The sequence below is a fragment of the Thunnus thynnus genome, chromosome 9 (assembly GCF_963924715.1).
Source record: "Thunnus thynnus chromosome 9, fThuThy2.1, whole genome shotgun sequence".
NCBI lineage: Eukaryota > Metazoa > Chordata > Actinopteri > Scombriformes > Scombridae > Thunnus > Thunnus thynnus.
The window spans coordinates 12,000,417-12,020,936 of NC_089525.1; the positions used below are offsets into that span (position 1 = coordinate 12,000,417).

Genomic DNA, 20,520 nt, shown 5'->3' on the forward strand with positions numbered 1-20,520 from the left:
AGGGTAAGATGCTACTAGACATTTAGAATAGATTTATTAAGCCAGTCAAATACAAAAAGTCTCACATGTGCTTTTGCCTACAGCAAAAAAGAAAAAGGGCTACAAACCAAGAAAATACAACTGCCAGTAAATACAGCGTACCTTTCAAAGTGCAATTCCACTAATGTTTCATTTCTGCTCTCACCATTCCGATTTTGTTCCCTGTAACTTAACTTGTTTGATATAATGGAGCCTTTTTTTTTTCAAATTCACCTGCACACATTTTGAAGCCCTTCATCAACTACCTGATAAACATACTAAAGAAGTCTTAATGGGTACTCTGTTTAGACAGTGGCTTGATTTGGGATTGAATATACCTTTTTAAAATAGTCACACGCTTTATCTCGAGTTGCGGATCCCGTGTCTCGTATGGGGACTCTTGACTTTGTGTTACAGCAGTTCACAGGTCAGTTGGCGAGGCACAGGTTGCTGTTTGTTATTGGAGTGGACAGAGAGCAAAGCCAGACATCCTGGCAAGAGGTTGCACTGCTGTAACACTGTGTCCAGGGCCTCAAAAATACGGACCTAATTCTTCCTCTCTCTGCTGCTTGAGTAGAATTTTACAGTTTCAGTACTAAGTAAAGCACCAGTAAGTGTAGTTCCACTTATTACAACTCATTAAGAAGAAATAATAGGTATTTGAAGATGAAGATTAAGGTAGTCATCGCTGTAACCTAAAGGGTTTTGGTGCTATAACCTCTAGATACTGTATGTTGGGGCTAAACTGTGGGTACAGGATACAGTAAGATGAGTATGAATATCAGAAAGAGTGGTCAAATAAATTGTGGTCAAGTAGAAGTGTTGTGTTTAATGAGATTAGGTCCATCATCATGGTGAAAAAAAAAAGGTTGTGTATGTACTGTGCATTGTGTATTGTGTCTGATACAAACATACAATGTCAATAGCTACAATATATTGGGATTACACTAACAACATAGAAAGAACAGCATTACTAAAGACAATGATTTACACTTAGTCAATGCAACTATCAAAACAGCAGGTTATAAATAAATTATCAATAATCACAATCATGTTTTTGGTATGATACCATCAAAATTCATTTCCCAAAATTTTTGTATTTCAACAACCACTTTTGAACAGTTACACATATGGGACATTTCTATAACATCGATGGTACTGAAGAAGTCTTCATAAATCAATTAACATTCACATTGTAAATTCTATGATTCAATGTACCTATATAATCATTCATTGTTGGAATGAGTATATGTAGTCTTATTCATATTGGGGAATGGCTTCTTGTAACCCTACAAGTAACAAACTTGTGTCAAGTGTCAAGTTGTTACATGTCTGCAGAGAAACAATCACATAAGTATATTTTCTGGAAAAAAAAAAACAATGTTAATTATTCCAACCTATTTAACAAATGACTTCAGTTCCTGATAAAAAAATCTAAATAATATTTCATGTATATATTCAGAATAGCCAAGTGTTTCACAAATAGCCTTATAAAACGCAAGTATAAACAACATTACAATAGGATATCTACAGTTCAGTAGGAAAATTATAGATCAAATCACACCTTTTCAAATCAAAAACAAACTGATTTCATGCTACTACCCAAACTCCATTAGGTGGGTACGGTGATGCTTTAGTGCTTTCCAGGGTCAATGTTCTGTCGCTCCCTTTTTCCAAATCCTGCTGCTGCTGCAGCTGCTGCTGCTGCGGACTGATCTACACACACACACACAGAGGGAACAAGACTGTTATCACCACAGTCACAACCTTTGCTGTTCCACACTTTTATTTCAATACAAAGTTAGTATGATTCACCACTGTGGAGCAACGTTAGGATTGAGAAAATATACAAAAAAACCTGGGTTAGTAATGTTTGCATAAAAGGATAAGGCTTGCAATATTTATTTTTCTAATAGTCATCAAATTCCATGAAAAGACCAACACCAATGACGAAGTGATCTACTAACAAGTATTGTCTGAGCAGCCCAGGCTTGATATAACCAATTAGTCTGTACCATAGATGAATGATGAAACAATTAAAAACACACAAACTGTAGTTTACTTTGAGTCAATCCCTCATACACTGCTTCTCACTAGCACATATTAATGCATGGCTGAAAAGAGCTCCCAACAAATGCACTATTTTAGAGTTCAAACTATTGATTAGTAAATCAACAGAAAAATAACTTACAGATATAGACTTTAGATCATTTTTGAAAATCAGCTTCTCCAATGTGATGATTTGCTGCTTTTTTCCTGTTTTATATCATTATAAATTGAATATATTTCAGACTGTTGGTCAGAAAAACGTGCCATTTGTGGATGTCATCTTGGACTCTGGGAACCTCGGATGGGCGTTTTTTCACCATTTCCTGACATCTGGGACTGAACGATCAATCGAAAAATGAATTGGCAGATAATTAACCCTTAGCTGCAGTGTGCAAATATTTACAACGTTTGCTAAAAACTACAGGGCCCAGCTGTTTTATGAGGTAATTTTGTTTCTGAATTGTTTACAAAGATTTACATATTCAGTAGGAGCAAATGAACTGTCCGTTTGAGAAAGGTGATGTGAATGGAAAAAATGAGCAAGACTTTCTCACTTTCCTTAAGGTAAGTTTTCCCTTTCAAGATATGGACAGCTTGCGGATATGATACATCAGAGGTAGTCTGTTTATAGCAGTTTAAATAAAGAAATCCATTACGACTGTCATTTTCCAGCTGTGTACGAACTCTTTAAACAAAAGTATATCTCAACATTTGTCACTCAAGGCTGGGTGCTCTAAAAATAATCTATGTTCTCTGTGATAATCTGACCTGCTGATAAGTCTCAGGCAGTTCTTGTTTACCTCATATTGCAGATGTGCTCCCTCCCAGCACTGAAGGACAGCCAAACACCAACACGTTGAAGTGTTTCCAAATATAACTGAGATTAATAGCTCTCTGATTTTTCAATATTTTTGAGCCACTGAAAAACCTTCTCACTAGGTTTGCTGGCTATATTTGATGAAGAATTATGTAGAACATTTTACCTTCATGTAAATGATTAATTTACTCAACAAAATGGATTTACTGCAAATAAAAGTTGGTGCCTGTATAGATCTGTCAGGTGGATGTTATTCACTTGACTGTGCACAGAATTTGTTGCTCTCTCATATATTCTGTTTTGTTTTGGTTTTTTGTTCATGCAGAAATCCTGCCCTCCGGTTGGAAACGACTTCAATAACGCCAATGACAGATTGTTCTGGGAGCCTCTTAATATCAGCGACATCAAGTGGAACTTTGAAAAGTTCCTGTTGGGGCCTGACGGGGTAGGGAAATCAATTTGAGTGCATTGAGTGCTTTGTCAGAGTAATGGTTATTTGGGGTGTTTTAACTCTCTCTCATGCCTCTATGCGCCTTTTTTCTGCATCTTTCCCAGTCGATGATCATGGAGGCTGCGGTGGAAATTGTCAATACAAGTTTTGACAGCATTTTGGGTGCAAATTCAGGAGGCTTATCTCCGTCTGGTTACCACAGTTACAGTCAAATCAAGTGCACGTACAGAGCAGCTGCCCCACACTAATCTAATATAACAGCTACGTGAGTCTCGTGTTTTACCTGCAAGATAGGGATGCCACGGTAAGTACACGTTCCCACAGGTTAATAATAAAACTCTTCACAACACCGGTGTTACCAGTTACACCCAACATTTTACAAGATAAGATATTTATCAATGACGCTCCATTCCTGAGTGCTTACTTTGATCTATGAAGTTAGATTTTTAGTTTAGATCTTCCCCTTACTTAAGAATTAGAGATGGAGAGCTTCAGGCTGCTGCCAGCAGGTCGTCCTGCTGCAGAGGCTCACAGAGCACACTCTGTCAGTTTATGAATGTAGCTTCTGTTGTCTGAGTACGTACTGATAGCACGCAAATTAGTTTTTTCTTATTTGATAAACGTGGGCACTGATATATGAAAATGAACTAAATAGATTTTATTTCAATAAATATCATACCGGAATACACCCCAACACCGTGTAACACCGATTACCGTAGCAAGCCTAGTGCGCGACTTGTGTTTTAATGCTGTTGTTCATCGATTGTTGATGTGAAAACATCAGAGAAATAAGAAGCTTGCATCCTGGTATTACTTCAGTTATAAAATCCAAACGCATGGCTGCTGACAGCACTGTCAGCGGGAGAGTCGATCACACTGGACAGTAGAGGAGGAGACGGTAGAGACGCTGGTATGCGTCTGTTTGAACAGGAGTTTAGCTGACTTCACTGCATTTAACGCTGGACTGAGAGCATCAGAGCTCGGAGCAGAACACAGTCACTTTGCGTCACGTTGCTGCCGCCTACTTCCATCATCTCAGAACAATTCATTTTGAAAGAGCAACAGCCGATGGGGAAACTCTAACAGTCAGCTGGCTGACCAATGGTGTAACTTTATCACTCACTCAGGAACAACTGCGGTTATAGGGCTAGACTGTGGCCGGCCAGCCAAAAAAGGTCGCGTTGGTCTTGGTCTTTTCATGAAACTGTTGACAGTAAGGTGAATGAATAAAATACTGTTCTATACCTGCATTCTCTGGTGGTGGTCTTGAACTCTCTCCCACTGCTCTGGCACCTCTGGGCTGTGGGAATGACGACTGCCAAGGAAAACCCTGACCAAAGAGAAAGCACCGCCTTAGTTCACGTCATTAAATATTAATATTCATCACAACCAGCAACCCTCAAGTCTATGCCGTAACCTAATAATCGATATTGAAAGAAAGAGTTTTTTAACTCAGAATTAGTTAGATGATTGGGTGGAGCTACAGCCAGACCTAATTACATCTGCTTGTTCCTCCCGACAGATACAGGGAGAAGAAGTAAGAGAAAAAAAAGAGCCTTGTGAACTCAGTGAACCAGAGTCACTCCAGAGACAGAGACAGAGGGACCTTAGAGGACCCTTACCGGGGTAACAGGCTGGAAGTCTCGTACAGGGGGCGGTGCTGCGGCGGCTGCGGCTGTGGCGCCTGCTGCATTGGGCATCCGGGGAGGGAAGTGTATGGGCCAGCCCTCAAGGCCCTGCGGTCCCACCTGCACAAAGGGACCACAGTAGGGAGGGCTCAGCGGGCCGTTCACTGAGCCTGACGTGGGGTCTGAGGTACGTCTTTCCTGCTGCTGCCCCTACGAGGGATCACAAGTACACACGTGATCCCCAGTCAGTGCACGGCTGCTACTCTCAGCGAGCGCAGTGACCCTACCGCTGACCTTCAACTCTACTGCCGCTGCCTCCCACTGAGGAGTGTAAATGTTCCACCTGCTGATCCCAAATGCACTGACAAACAAGCTAGCTGGAGTTAGGCTCTTGTCCTAGAGTGTTGATGTGTCCACTATGAACTTATACCTGTCGATATCTGAGTGATTGCACTCTGTCACAAGGGGGCGCTAGTCCGCAAGGTTTTACCACAACTCACATCTTAGAGCACGATGCCTTTAAGTGAACGCTTTGGCCCTAAGTTAATGTACTTGAAAGCAAAATGACCAAACATACTGTAGCACCTCTCCACGCTGACGCCACCATTTCATTTCAGGATTTCAATATGTCTGCAATACTATCAAGCTCAGGCCTGAGCTACAGCCACTACCTGTTTGTGATGTTGCATCTGCAGCCTCTCCAGTTTACATCTCTCTGTGCGTTCTCTCTGACACTCGTTTTGTGCCTGATGAAGCTGAATGACACACACACACACACACACACACAGACAGAGAATTAACCAAATCCCACATTGGAGAGCAGCAACTGTTGTTCAATGCAAGATACAAAAACTTATGCTTTCTTGTAAGATACAAAAATAGATACGAAAACTTCCTAATCACGCCACATATGAGACAGCCTTTATACACCGCCTACCTGATTGGTCAAATTAGTAATCTGACCCTGCAGTCTCTCAACTTGTCGCCTCAAGTCTTCTTTTTCCTCATTCATTCGCTCCCTGTCACTCCGCTCTTTTCTGAAGTCTTCTTCAAAGATTTTCACCTATAAAAAGCACAAAACAATAAGAGCAGTTAAAGGGAAAATTCACCGCTGTGAATATGATGATTTCTTAAAACTAGGTCACCTACGTAGTAGAAATGTTTAATTATTTTTGAAATTGGTGCCCTATGACTTGAGAAAATTGAGAAAAAGGCTGTAGATTCCCCATACCGCTCTTGAGGAGGAATCCTACAACAACCAGATTGCATTGCACGCGTCTCGTCCATTGAGCTACTCACAGTGTGTTTAGGAGCAGCCGGTTAGGAAAGACAAAGTGAGCACTGTTATGTATCTTTACTGAGGCTCATTTACAAAACGTTTTTCCTCATAGAGCCTGGATATATAGCAGCAGTGTTTCTAACCCTAACTGCTGTTTCTTTTACCTATTTTGGACGACGATGAGCGGGACCAGATTGTACTCAAAGCCGGATGAACCCACAAGTTACAGGTAACTTTAACACACAGTTGCTGTTTTGTATTCAGAGTCTGATATCATATTCTGTCAGGAAACAAAGTCAGGTTCACCAAAGCACTGCAAAGTTTGTTGCAGCGCAGAGTTTTCTGTTCTGTCTCCATTCTTCCTAACGATCATCACTGGTTGATAGCTCAGGTGTCTCTCTCTTGCCTGATGCTGTTACAGCTCTGGTGGTTGCTTTGTTCTTCATACTCTGTTTTGTCTGATTAAACAGCACTATGTTCAGTCTCATAAGTTGTAATAGTAGCGCCACATCTCTGCTCCAACATTATTTTGTAAAGCTAGTTGATTGTTTGTATTAATGTTAAGATCACAGAGAAACTCAGCAGCTGAAGTCAGGCTGCGGCTGTAACGTTGCTCCGGTCCAAAGGTCGCTTCCTCTTTCATACTGATAACACAGTGCTATATTCAGCCTCACAAATTGTAATAGTGGCACCACATCTCTGTACCGACATTATATTTATATGTGCATGTGTGTGTGTATTATATATATATACACATTATTATGTGTATGTGTATAATATATATATATATATATATATATATATATATATATATATACACACACACACACACACACACACGTATATATACACACACACACACACACACACACACACACACACACGTATATATTTCTCTCTCAACCCAACCGGTCAAAGCAGATGGCCGCCCACCTACAGCCGGGTTCTGCTTGAGGTTTCTTCCCGTTAAAGGGGAGTTTTTCCTTACCGCTGTCGCCAAATGCTTGCTCATGGGGGAAGTCTCTGTAAATTACGGTCTAAACCTGCTCTATGTGAAAAGTGCCCTGAGATGACTTTTGTTGTGATTTGGCACTATATAAATAAAACTGAATTGAATTGAATTGAATTGAATTGAATATTGTAAAGCTAGTTGTTTTTTTGTGTTAGGTTCAGCTCTTCTGGATGCATCACGGAGAAATTTAACAGTTTAGCTGCGGCTGTAATGTCACTTCAGTCCTGCGGTCACTTCCTCTTCCAGATTCTGTTGTGTCTGATTCAACAGCACGGCAAGATATTGGGTCTCATATGAGGAAAGTAGTTTTCTTCCAAATATACTGATATTTTAAAGTATTTAGTAGTATGATATTTTAATGTCTGCTTTTCCCTATCACTTGCATAACATGGTAGACGGGAGTGTTTTGGGAGACCCACATTTTACCGTCCTTGAAGGTACCGCTACTGAAAATGAGGAAACATGGTTTGTAGTCTAAGGCAGAACCAGGATAATGTGTTTTGCGTCATCCAACGGACTTTTGCCAATGAATGAGCGGAGAGCTCCGAGTGCAGGCAACATGGAGGGAAGTTACACATAGTTCATTTGCATATACTACCTGAAAATCGGCAACGTTTCCCTTAAACACAATGAATATATAACTGCAGAAGAACTATGTCCTGTTGCATGTCTGACCTGTTCTTTTAGTACTGCAATTTGAGTGAGGAGTTCCTGTTTCTTCAGGTTATTGGCTGCATCTGCAAAGTTACCCTGGCCAGGCTGTTGTTGGGAGGATGAAGGTGAGTGCAGGTTTAAGGCTTCTTCTAAAGCCTGGAAATAAGACAAAACAAATGTTACACAGATGTATTACACTGAAAGAAACTTCTCTGTCTGTCGCTGTCTTTCTCCCATACTAACCCTGTTGAGGCGTTGGATCTCCTTCTCCTGGTACTCTCTCTGTTTGCTGAGGGGCAGCAGCTGATCCTGCAGGTAGCGAATCTTCTGCTTCAGCTCAGTGGTCTCAGAGTTTAGACACTCCTTCTCCCCCTGAAACATATACACCCCAAACATTTAAAAAGACCCTTTTTAAGTAGTTTTTTTTCTGTGTTTGTGTCCTGGTTTTCAATGTTTATTCGCCTGGGCTTTGTGTCGTTACTCTCACCTGTACATTTTCAATTTTGGACTTGGCCAACAGCAACTTCTTGTCATAGTCGCGCTGCCTCTGCTCTCGCTCTGCTTCCAGTTCAAGTACAGTCTTCTGTGACTCAGCTAGCCGTTGTCTGAGGTCTGTGATCTGAGGTAGAGTGTAAACCCTTTAGTTAAGAAAAACACTAATCACAGTGATAAGATATCATTCTCATGAACACAAACCAAAACTGATTCTTAAAATTAACATCGATAACAACTCTCTGGTAAAGATAAACATCAGCTTGTGCATGTGTAAAGATACAGCCTTAGAAAATGTGTCAGAACTTTATGTTATCAAATTATAAAGTAAGCCGCAGCAACAAACACATTTGCAAACATACGCAATTCTGTTTTTGTGTAAAATATGAACGAACCTAGTGACGCAAATGGATGTATCTGGGGTTCTGTGGTTTAAACCCAAGACTGCATGGTGTCCCCGTCTCAACAAAGTGTGAATATAGTGTGTTCATGTTGTGGGCGCGAGGCGTAGGTGTGTGAGTATGAGTGTGAGAGTGTGTACATATGTGTGTCTCTGCTGCCCTCTGACTGCTCCACAGCAGGAAGTCAGCGGGTACCAGAGAGGTAAGGGGAATTCTCACTGAAATGTGACAGGCCTTGTGGTAAGTATGCTGAGATAGCGAGCTATTGCAAAATTGCACCTTTTCCACTGGACAAGCACATAGACAAAAAACAGCAACAAAAAAAAAAAAAAAAAAAACAAACACGCGCAGCTGTTTCACTGCCAACTGATGCACACAGACATCTGTGTCCTGTGTTTTTTTGTTTTTTTAAAAAAGGTATTTCCAAATGACCAAATCCCTGCCATCTGACATTTTATTAACTTAATACAATTTGAATAGTAGAAAGAATGATTATTCCATCATCATAATGTGAAATGAGACTGTTGGTGTCACAATGTGCCACCTTTAAAGGCTGCTGGCAAGACAATGAAGTTCTCTTCTGTGACCCAGCTTCCCTGCACTGCTGTAAATTTAAGAAAACTGTTCCGGGAGAGACCTGAAACTAAATTCAACTATCGTTTACAAAATGTGTACTACTACTGTACTACTGATTAACAGTAGCAAGAGTAATTCATGAAATTCATGAAATGAAGTGGCACCCAAATATTTAAAGCAATATCTGACCCTTATGTTGACAGGGAACATGGTTACTAAACTTAAAATGTGCAGAGGCTGAAATGAGAAAAGTGAAAAAACACAGTTGAATAGTTAATTTTGAACCCTGGGTAACAGATCAAGAACTGTCTATTCAATATTATCCATCTTGAGAAATGACAGTTTGATAGAAAATGCAAGATAAATACTTTACGTGCTTTTTATATTGTACATGTAGATGCTTCCTTGTACAATTTATAAGTGATACCCAAACCCTATAAAAGACTCCTTTTAGGGAACTTTGACACAGCTCAAAGTGAACATTTAAAAAATAAATAAAAAAAAATAAATAAGAACGAGACATTAACACTTGGTGAATTGGACTGAACAGACCCAACATCAAAGAAATGAACAAACAAGTTGAACTTTACAGTGAGGAAAATAAACATGTTTTTCTTGAGAATTCGGAGAGATTTAGGTATTATTTCTCCTTTAACAGCTCTGTATCAGTAGAGGACACAGCAATGTCTTCCCACACCCTTCACAAAAGGCGTAAAGTCATTACTGTACCTTCTGTTCAAACTGTGACTTCATGGAGTTCCACTGAATGTCCCACTGCTTGTTCACCTCCAGTACCTGTAAGCAGCACCAGAAAGTGAAACAAAATGACACTAAACATATAGGAAACTAAATACACAGAGACTTTCCCCTATGGCAAAAGAGGATGAGCAGTAAGTGCAAAAAAAAAAAAAAAAAAAAAAAAAGACTCACATCCTTTCTCTGCTTCTCCAAAAGCTTGATCTTCTTTTCATACACCTCTACATCACATGGTTTAGTTGGGGTTTTCTCTGCAGCTTTTCCACTCTGGGGGCACACAAAATATTCCTAAGTCCACAACATTCCTCCATGACACAGACCCTGCAGCGTGAGTGTTCATACGTGGGGAAGTTTTAAGTCACTAATTAACTGAGAAAAAACTTTTTTATGTATTTTCTACAAGAAAAAATTTAAAATGTATTTAACAGATAAACGGCACAGTTTTATTTTCAAGACGCTGGGTTGGAATCTAATGTAAATTGGTTCTTCAGGAGTCTGTTTTTTGACTAAATTAAGACTTCTAATATAATTTAAACTACCTTCTGTGGTGTGGTGGCCTCCATCTTAGGTCTTACAGCAGCTGACTCCTCCTTCACTGGTTCCTCTTTGGCCTCTTCGGTGTCAGACGGCGCTGCAGGTGATGATGCTGCTGCTGCTGCTGCTGCTGCTGCTGCTGCTGCTGTTGCTCCTCCCGTGACCAGCTCCTTTAGTTTCTGATTCTCCTGTCTGAATCAGTAGGAGAATGAATAGGTCGTGTGTTTGAGTACTAATTGTGAAAAAGATCCCTTCCCAAAGTTTTGATACAGCTTCAGGATGTCCTTTGGGAAGACCCTACAATACCAACTAAATGTAATGACGCCAACAGAAAGCAGTGGAATATTCCCCCCCCCCCCACCCCCTCCTGCCATCAAAAGTGAAAGAATGTTCAACTGTTAACATCCATGACCAAGTCAGTCAGCAAAATAGTAATGGGTGACTGAATCATACTATGATAAAAAGGTCATGAGAAACAAATTTGCCCCACAGTTACAAAAAACAAGCAGAATGAGAAAGAGATGTAATAGTGTTTTTATTGTTTAGTACTTTGTAGTGCAGAGTTGACAATTTGATCTTTCTAATCTTACCAACAATCATATTTTTCCTCCCACAGACGCAACACAAAGCCCAGCGAGATTAAAAGAGAGGGAGAAACATTACCTCAGCTGTTCCAAGTCTCGATTCCTGATATGATGATCTTCTTCCATTTTCTTTCGAAGCTCATTGTTCTCCTGTCTGAGCTGCTCACAGAGAGTCTACGAAGCCAAAAAAAAAAAAATATCCCAATATGAAGCATCACTCAGTGTGACATTGTCAACATTTTCTTATGACTGTATGCCCACATATAATCAGAAGATATTGCCTTTAACAAAATGTTGCAATGAAAATTAAAATAAACTGAGTGAAAATTATGTTGGCATTATGTAAATGTATATGAAAAGAATTAGGAAATACTTCCCACAGTTTTGGAACAAAATGTTTTTCTGACATATGGTCCAATATTTCACATTTTTCATCCCTTAAACTAACTACCATCATTTGTTTAAGTTTGTGTGAGAGGTAAAAAAAATAATAAAGTTAGAATAATAAAACTGAGCTTGAAATATTAAGTTGCTTTTGTATATAAAACTTCAGTCTGTAATGCATTTGAAAAATTCCAAGTGGTGATGTACTCCCACTTGTGCTGCTACAAATCCACAACCTTCTCTTCATTGGAACATCTATGTATATAAAAACGAGTCCTAAAATTTCCATTGATTGTTGTTTTTTATTTTAATCTTATGCGGCTTTCATCTTTCATTGTAAAGCACTTTGTACTGATATAGCACAGTTCTAGACAAAGTTACAATTATAAATTACAAAGTTATATATAATTACAATTTGATATAAAGTGCCGTCAGCAGACATCTGGCTAACTGATCATCTATACAAGTGCTTATATTTTATCAGTAGTAGCAGTCGTCGTTTATTTGTGCCCAACACACGTGGATTTAACCATGGACGAAAACCACTGCAGAGGTCAAACAACATTTGTCAGAAAAGAACTTCTTACATATAACAATCTTTTATAATCATCCAACCAGAAGAAGACAATGAGATGAAGGACATTCTACTATAAAATGTTGCCCTTAAATGATCATTTCATGATATGCACCAATATCATCATATGTACCAATCTGACATGTTATAAAAGTCACACTACTGCATTTCATGTAATGCTAACTTTTTACAGTTAATAACAATACATATAAATAATAATAATAATAATAATAATAATAATAATAAATAATTGACTTCACCATGATGAATGATGGTTGCTTTGGTATTTCTTACTTTCTCTCATACAATCAGACTGCTGCCTACCTGTAGGAGGGAGGTCCTCTGTTCATTCTTTTGGACTTTAGAGGAAAGATGGTGAAACTCCACAGCCATGCGACCAAGATGAGCTAACAGCTGGTTTGGGTTGGACTCCTCTGCGAATATGCTGAAGGAGCTCTCTAATCTCTTCAGCTGGCTTGCTAGCTCAATGTTCTCCTGAGGCAAGAGGGGGATTACTCCTGCCACTGACCCAGCCTGGAGATACCCACACACGTAAACAGTCAGTCAGTCTTTCCTCTCAAGCTCACTCAGTGGGCAAGCTAACAATTACGTATGTAATATTTCAAAAAGCACAAGAATGACAGTATAACATACTGTAAGAGTCATTGTGCTACTATTTCTATGACAAGCAGCAGCTGAATTATCTCAAAAGTCAAACCACTTGGTCCTGTTGGATTTAAATTTAGTCCCTACAGACCTCAGTTGGTTGTGGTAAAACTTTTACCAAAAAACATCCTGTTCTGTGTCAATTTAAGATGCTGAATTGTAGAATATTTGACAATGTAGTTTATGATATTTCAACACCATGAATGCCAGAATAATTCTGGCAGAATGTCCTACTAACACATTCCCTAGGATGTAGTGTGTGAATGAATCAGCGGTGTAATTCTAGTCAGTAATAATCCTGGACTTTCCCCTGGCTGACTCAGGCTGGAGCTACCAGTATTGAGTTTGTTGATGAGTCACCACGCCAAGGATATGTTCCTAATATTGTGGAAGAGGAAAGGCTGTATGTGGCCTTAATAAATCACACTAAATAATAATTAATCTAGGTCAGCACCAGTAACACTGTGATATTCTAAACACACTTTTTTTTTCGTACTTTGGAACTAAAAGAACTATGAATTGAAATCCTGTGTTAGTTGGAAATTATTTTGACTTAATTTGTTTAAAAAAGAAAAAAAAAGTTTAGTACACACAGTCAAGGCATCTGAAGTCTTCCCCTCCATATTCACCACCTCAAACTCTGACAAGGCCTCCTGTAAAGACCATAAAGTTAAATAGCACCATAGTACATGCAGTGTCCATAGTTTATACAGTATATATGTGCGCATGATGTTATTTACAATTCTATAATCATCACAAAGTTGTTTCTGCCTGGTACAAAAGCTCACACTCACATTGGGCTTCTCGGGCTGGAGGGCCTTCCCTAAACAGCTTGTTTGCTCCTCCTTCTGCTCCGCAGCTGGGTGCAAACAGGGTTTACTCTGACCTGAAATAAGTCATGATCAATGCCAAAAATAATCCAAGTTTCAGTGAAGTAAAACAGTATACCACTAAGCACAGAAATAATCCACACATATAAAAATATATTCAAAAAAACAGCACAAATTAAGTGAGACCTACTTTGTGTCTCAGTCTGAATGGGCCCTCCCATACACAGACTAGCCGCAAAGCTGGAGGACTTGAGCGCCTCGTTGTCTCTCACAAGTTCCTCCACTCTCTGTCGAAGCCTTGATGCCTCTGATTGAGACTCTTCCAGCAAATCACCTGCAAGATACAGAGAGATCTTGTCTCTGTCCAGCACTTCTCGTAAATTTAGTTTGATCTAGCCTCATTTTTTTTCTCAACATTGCTACAGTGAGGCTTACATGAGGAGACTGACAGACAAATGTCAGCACAAGCAGTCATCAAATAAGATATGATATAAGTTAAGTAAGAAGTTACGGGCAAGTGACGCTCCTTTGATGAGTCACAAAAGGAGCAGTCAGACCATTCACAACACTGGCATGCAAGCTTTTCCACAAACTATGATCAGGTTTTACTACATTCCTCCTCATTCGCTGCACATCAGTTTCCCTCCTGCATTTGTAATGTTTTCACTGGAAATACAGTTGTGTAATATGTTATGGGAGAATCATATGATGTGTGTTGTGGGTGGCTTAACTTAATATCAAATAATAATTAAGTTAGTGCTGCTACAAAAGCACAAGCTTAACACACTTTTCTGTAATGTGATTTTACATACAACAATAAATAAATTAATGTCTCTGTATATTTCCAAATCTGGAAATATAGAATCCTCGTGTGTTAAGACAGATAACAGATGTAGCGAAGAGCAGCTGGCATTGGCGCTCTGTGCACAGCCTTGAGGTAATCATATTGTCTTTTGGAACCTACCTAGGCTCTTAAGCCCCTTCATCCTCTCCCTCAGTATGCTGTTCTCTTCCAGTAGCTGTCGATAGCTGCTTCCCCCTCCGGCCTCCTCCCTGGCCTTGACCTCACTCCCACCCGGATCATAGATGCGGTACGGGCCTTTCCCTTCCATTGCCGTCTTTCACTTCCTAAACATGGTCCTCTGAACTAAGGAAAGAACACAAACTGTTATTTTTTTAAACTTAATTAACATTACGTTAAGTACCTGGAATTGCTAAGTGGAAAATAAAAGACGAAAGATTAAAAACAAGCAATGCTACCGAACCTTTAAAAGAAAACAAACAGTGCTGATAGGACAGACTTTAAACATAAAGCACTGATTACTTGTGTCTACAATGTTCAGTTCAGTTTACAGTGAACCCTTTTAAATGACAGACACAGCCGGAGAAACAACCACTGCACCTTTTTGCATTGCAAAGAGTCATATTTCAATCCCCTGATAAAAGGTGAACTTTTGCAAAAAATGGAAGCAGTTAGAAAGTGGAAGAAAAGAGCATAAGTTCCAGTATTACAGTATTCACATTACCCCTTACTTGTCACAATCCTGAACTAGAAATCTCTTGACACCACAACCCAGACCGTTTAACAATGTTACATCCATCCAGAGATATAGCAAATGGTGTTTCTGTTGTTTCTCGATGGTGGATGAGATAAATAATGAAGGCTTCAGACATCCTAATGAGTGTCCTGTACCCAGTGTGCTAACCTTTCCGTCCTCTCTCTCACTTCATAGTTTATAGCAGGACGAGTGTAAACTGTCGGTGAAGTCCGATGAGGAGAATAAGGATCAATAGACAGCATTTTCAGAGGAGACAACAGCTGCACCCAACACCACCATGATGCTACCCTGCCAGTGTGAAACGTTTATGATAGCTAAATATGACAACGTTCATATCCGAAGGAGGGTTAAAAAAAGGACAAAAGCAGAGGAAAAAAACACCAAATGTTACACGAATCCTGCCAACAAACATCTACCCAACAGACGAGAGTCAAATACAGCACAATCTAGCTAATGATAGCTACCTTGATTGGCTGAAGAAGGCTAATATTAGTTTTCGCTGTTGTCATGCAAATTGCTAGCAACATCCTCGTTAGCTGTAGGCTAGCTAACACTTAGATGACGGGACAGGAAGCCGCTCGCTCCTCTTTATTTACCCGCTATGGATACTTTTATCGATGCAGAAAGCGGAGTTAAAGCGACAAACCAAAGAATAAAGAGGTGTCTTTTCTGGCTGGATACCTTTCAGCTCGCCGTGGCCTCTCGTCTTTCTAGCCAGACATGTATTGCGGAAGTGGTCTGCTGTCTCTTCTAAACTGGGAAATTCCACCAACGTTTGATGTAAACAGCAATGATTGACAGCGCGATGGGCCAATCAGGGCGCAGCTCTCTCTCAGCAGGGCACCAATAGGAGCCACCGAGCGTAATGTAAACACTGGAGCAAAATGTTTTACATTTCATATTTCATGGTACGGACTTTAGCAGAACTGTCACGACTGTTTACTCGATGCATCTTTAAAAAACATTTGTGAATATGCTTATGTAGTAATAATGGCTCATATGACACAATGACGTGAAGCTAATTATCAAGTAATAGCTTCATCTTTTTCTTTGAATCGTGGTTATTTTTCATTAAAAAAAACAACAACAACAAAAAAAAACTACTCATTCATCATTTACCTCTTGAAGGTCATCACCCCAAGTTCCTGGAACAAACATGAACATCTTCTCTGAATTACTTTTTTCTTCATTGATAAATTTAGAGGGTATGAGTCTGGTGGGAGTTTCTGTGATTGCATCACATATTTCCTCTGAACTAGAAAGGCAGTGAAATATCATCCAAACTGAACCACTTTTTCTTGTGACACCAAAGGTTAAAACTATATTTGTTATATAGGGCTTCAGCAAATGATTTTCATTATCAATGTTTTGTTTAAAATGCCCTATAATAGTGAAAGATTCCCATCAGAGTTTCCTGAAGCCCAAGTTGACAAATTCATGCTACTTACTTTATTCAACAAACATGCCTTAACCTAAATGTCTTACGTTTACTATCAGTAAATATTCATATTTCAGAGCTGGAAACAGTGATTTTTAGGCACCATTTTTCTTTTAAAATAGACAATTAATCAATTATCAAATAGTTGCTGTTGATTGCATACTTGATTAATCAAGTAATGTTTCAGCTCTAATTATTAATATTGCCTGGGATGTAGGTTATATTTATATCATATGAAGTTATATGTCACGTTCTCCTGGTGTTGAAGTCCATATCACAATTTTCTGAACTTGTTTGAGTGTTCTGCCTTTGCACAACAAACACATTACTAGGCCATCATATCTGTATGTTGTTTTTTCCCTCAGACCAGCTTAGAAAATGTTTCAAGAACACACAAAGGACCTAAAATATTGTAGGAAGATCAATCCAAAATAGCACTCCTGCTGTCTAAACAAAATGTATATGGATATATTCATGTATTCCTATAACAAAGACATACACCATGTTAAATTTACATTTACAATTTCATTTAGTGTGAGTTAATGGGGTTTTACAGGTATGGGTTTTTTTTTTTTTTGTTTGTTTGTTTTTAAATGACATGTCAGTCATGAGTTCAGAGCTGTTTGTTAAAGAGTATTGTGCTGCAAAATACAGCATATGTTTGACTAAACTTCAGGCCACCGACCAAACACGAATAATTTAGAGCAATAGTGACATCTTGTGGGAATTGACAAATGGGTAATCAGTGATCACATTTCTCCCCCAGAGAGTTGTAAAAACTCCCATTACCTAGTTAACTGGAAGCACCAAGTACATCTGATGTAATTCAGCTTGTGACCCAGTATAATTTGAATAAACCACACAAGGGCACTTGCTAATCACAAATAGTCTGGTTTCCACTGGGTATTTCATATTTCTGTGGCTTAAAATGGGTCACCATTATTAATTTAGCAACTATATAGCCTCATATAAGTCATACAAGTCAAGACACATTCTTGCATGTCAACAAAGACGATTAACACAATTACCCTTCGTAATGATTTTAGATTTCAGATCAGCCATGAAGCTCTTATCAAGGTGCATGTTTTATGAACTCAGGAAACTCCCAGTTTGCAATTTCCTTTATACTATACTGTACATGACTCATGATAAACCTAAATCAATCAGAATCACACATTTGTTTTTCTCTTTAGGGTAGGTTCACATAGACTAAGTATACCAGTAATACTGATGTACAGATACATGCTTAAAGCTAAAGAAACCAGTTTATTAATAGCTGTCATGAAAACTGTCGTCCACCCTGAATAGTACCCTCCACAGTTAAAAATGTAGACTAGGATTTCAATATCTGTTGTCTATCTGAATTATAATTATACTACAAGAAAAAAGACGAGTGAGATGGTGAGTGAATGAGAAAAGAAAAAAAAAAGACAGTGTGTAATGTGTGTACTCTGTAATGCATGCCTGTGCTTTAATAACAATAAACCTTATTTGAAAATCCCTTTCATACATGAAACTCAGCTTAAAGTGCTTTAGATTCACGTGAAGAGTTATGTGCTTTACGTAAAACCATGTACAACAGCAAAACAGCAGAATATTACATTTCAGACTGTATAGTATGTTGACCAGCAGTGCCCCACTGGCCAGAAAACACTGATAAGATGTGTGAGTGTGTTCCTCAGTTGGCAAGGAACAAGCAAACATACAGTTCTCACACAGAAGTTGTTTTTTCCTCTGTGCTGCGCCTGCCACCAAACACCTTGTCCTTTTTTGTTGGTGTGCAATGTTTCCATCTCAAGCTGCTGATATGCTGAAATAATAAACAGGCTGGTGAGCCCGCCAGCACGAGAACAAAAGCCTGAGGATATATAGTAGGAAATGTCACCCATCATTAAGTCCTGCTGGGTAATTGCCCTCTTTGTTTTCTCCTCCCACCTACATTTTCAAACATTTTAAGGCACTTTTCAAGGGTCCCTCATTGCACAGAGACAGGAGAGTGAGCAGATGACTTGTATGAGAGAGTAATCATCAGATTGAAACCTGCAATGTCACAAGCACAGAGTTTGCACCTCAGCCTGCTGAGACACAAGGACAGTCCAGTCTCGTATCTCCTAGCAGCAGAAATCAGCAGCTGATAGTCATTAACTCTGTGCTGCGTAACATAAAATGTCCTTTTGTTAGCTGACTAGTGACTCCAGCTGTCCTCTCAAGGCCTTCAACCAGGGACATCCATGCCACAGAGTCTCTATCACTGTGCAAAAAATCTAAATCCAGATACAGTATATTCTCTAGTTTAAACTATAAGAGACTCCTCATGTCATTTTTGCAAATAAAAATCCAAAATAAAGACTTAAATTATGACCAAGAAACCAGTGTGCCAGAATATCAAGTGCATGTCTCTGAGGCCTATGTATAAATAATAATAATAAAAAAAAAATAATAATAATAGCAATGACTAAATATTTTTAAGCCACATTTATCTTCTACTTTCTATTTAGAAAATGTAAAATCTATTGTATTCTTGACATGAATTGGGAAACATGCCCGTATTGTGTGATCTGTTAATGTGTTGTAATGAATTCCAAAATTATACCTAAAAATAACTAATGGATTAAAAATAAAAAAAATAACGATCAAGTTTAAAATAAACATAATGCATATTTACTTTTCCCGCATTTTACAAATTTATTTGCTAAGAATTAAAAATCAACTGCCTATTGTAGACAGAAAATACCAAACTATTGTAGAGCAAGTTGCATTCTTTTGTGGCATATAAAATCATATACAAATCAATTTTGTCAGCATAATTTGTCTTTTCACCATGTTTCATTCGCCCTCTATGTTATGTTCCAAAGGAAGAGCAACTCATTTCAGTGAAAACATGACGTTATTTCAAACCGCCCTGAATGAAACAAAAGAAACAAACAACAACAACAAAAAAAAACAGACAATGCCACAGATAATAGCAAATCTAAAATGTTCTGTTTCTACATCTCAAATATTAAAAACAAATAAACAACTCACCCACACATTCAGCTTGTGACTGAGAGGCACTTTTTAAGGAAACTGGTGAATAGGGGGGAAGCAATTTCACTGTAAGACTTGGGGAATTCCCATAACCCAGTAAAATGGTCTGGTGTGTGTCCAACTGTGTGGCCTGCCTTCAACTGAGAAACACAACACGTGAAAAAAAAACTGAATGCTGTTAATTAATTTTTGTACAGTAGCTTTGAGCACATACGCCACGCAATGCATCAATGCATCTCAGCATAACTGAATGAATAAAAAAGGCTGCAATGAAAAAAAAAAGTGATGTAACTATAGCAGCACTGAAGAAAAACACACAGATGACCTCTACTAACTTGTATATACAGTGCAGCACTGTGCATGACTTGTTTGCATGATCACATCATGAGACAGTATGAAGACAAGTAGATAAAAAAAAAGTCAAACAGAGGACATGACAGCTTTGAAATTTATGAACTGCAATCTATGTAATTCATGCTGTCATGCTCTGTACACCACCACAGTCAAAAGTTCCCCCAGCTATCAAAAGGGAAATTCAAGAAACACTGTGTATTTTGACATCAACTGCATATTAACAACATGCCATTGAAGTAATCTCTTAATCTGTCATAATTATCATCAAATGGGGCAATTTCAGGTTGGGTGTGCCATTAAAACCAGAATGCAACTGACTGCTGCAGACTCTATTTGCTGTCTTGGATTTTAGCCTGCTGCAGGGGATTTCCTCGCCACATACATCTTTTTTTCTTCTTTCCTCTTTTAACTCAAAGATGGCCTGACAACAGCTGCGC

At 38.9% G+C, this 20,520-nt stretch overlaps 1 protein-coding gene across 5 annotated transcripts; it reads right to left on the reverse strand.

Annotated features, from left to right (window-relative positions):
- Positions 1–17: 17 nt before the first annotated feature.
- tnip1 (TNFAIP3 interacting protein 1) lies at positions 18–19,828 on the reverse strand. 5 transcript variants are annotated; one of them, XM_067598867.1, is made up of 18 exons: positions 19,727–19,828; positions 14,670–14,852; positions 13,896–14,039; positions 13,670–13,761; positions 13,469–13,528; positions 12,534–12,743; positions 11,331–11,425; positions 10,673–10,859; positions 10,308–10,400; positions 10,107–10,172; positions 8,396–8,527; positions 8,152–8,280; positions 7,930–8,064; positions 5,901–6,026; positions 5,635–5,718; positions 4,958–5,173; positions 4,581–4,665; positions 18–1,734 (listed from the first exon to the last, which is right to left on the reverse strand). In XM_067598867.1, the coding sequence occupies exons 2-18, from the start codon at positions 14,815–14,817 to the stop codon at positions 1,652–1,654; spliced, it is 2,085 nt and encodes a 694-aa protein (XP_067454968.1). In that variant the 5' UTR covers positions 14,818–14,852; positions 19,727–19,828; the 3' UTR covers positions 18–1,651. The 5 variants fall into 5 exon arrangements, with proteins under 5 accessions (XP_067454968.1, XP_067454970.1, XP_067454967.1 ...); XM_067598869.1 differs by lacking the exon at positions 19,727–19,828 and adding an exon at positions 15,946–16,075 and having other exon boundaries at positions 4,958–5,083; XM_067598866.1 differs by lacking the exon at positions 19,727–19,828 and adding an exon at positions 15,946–16,075.
- Positions 19,829–20,520: the final 692 nt, after the last annotated feature.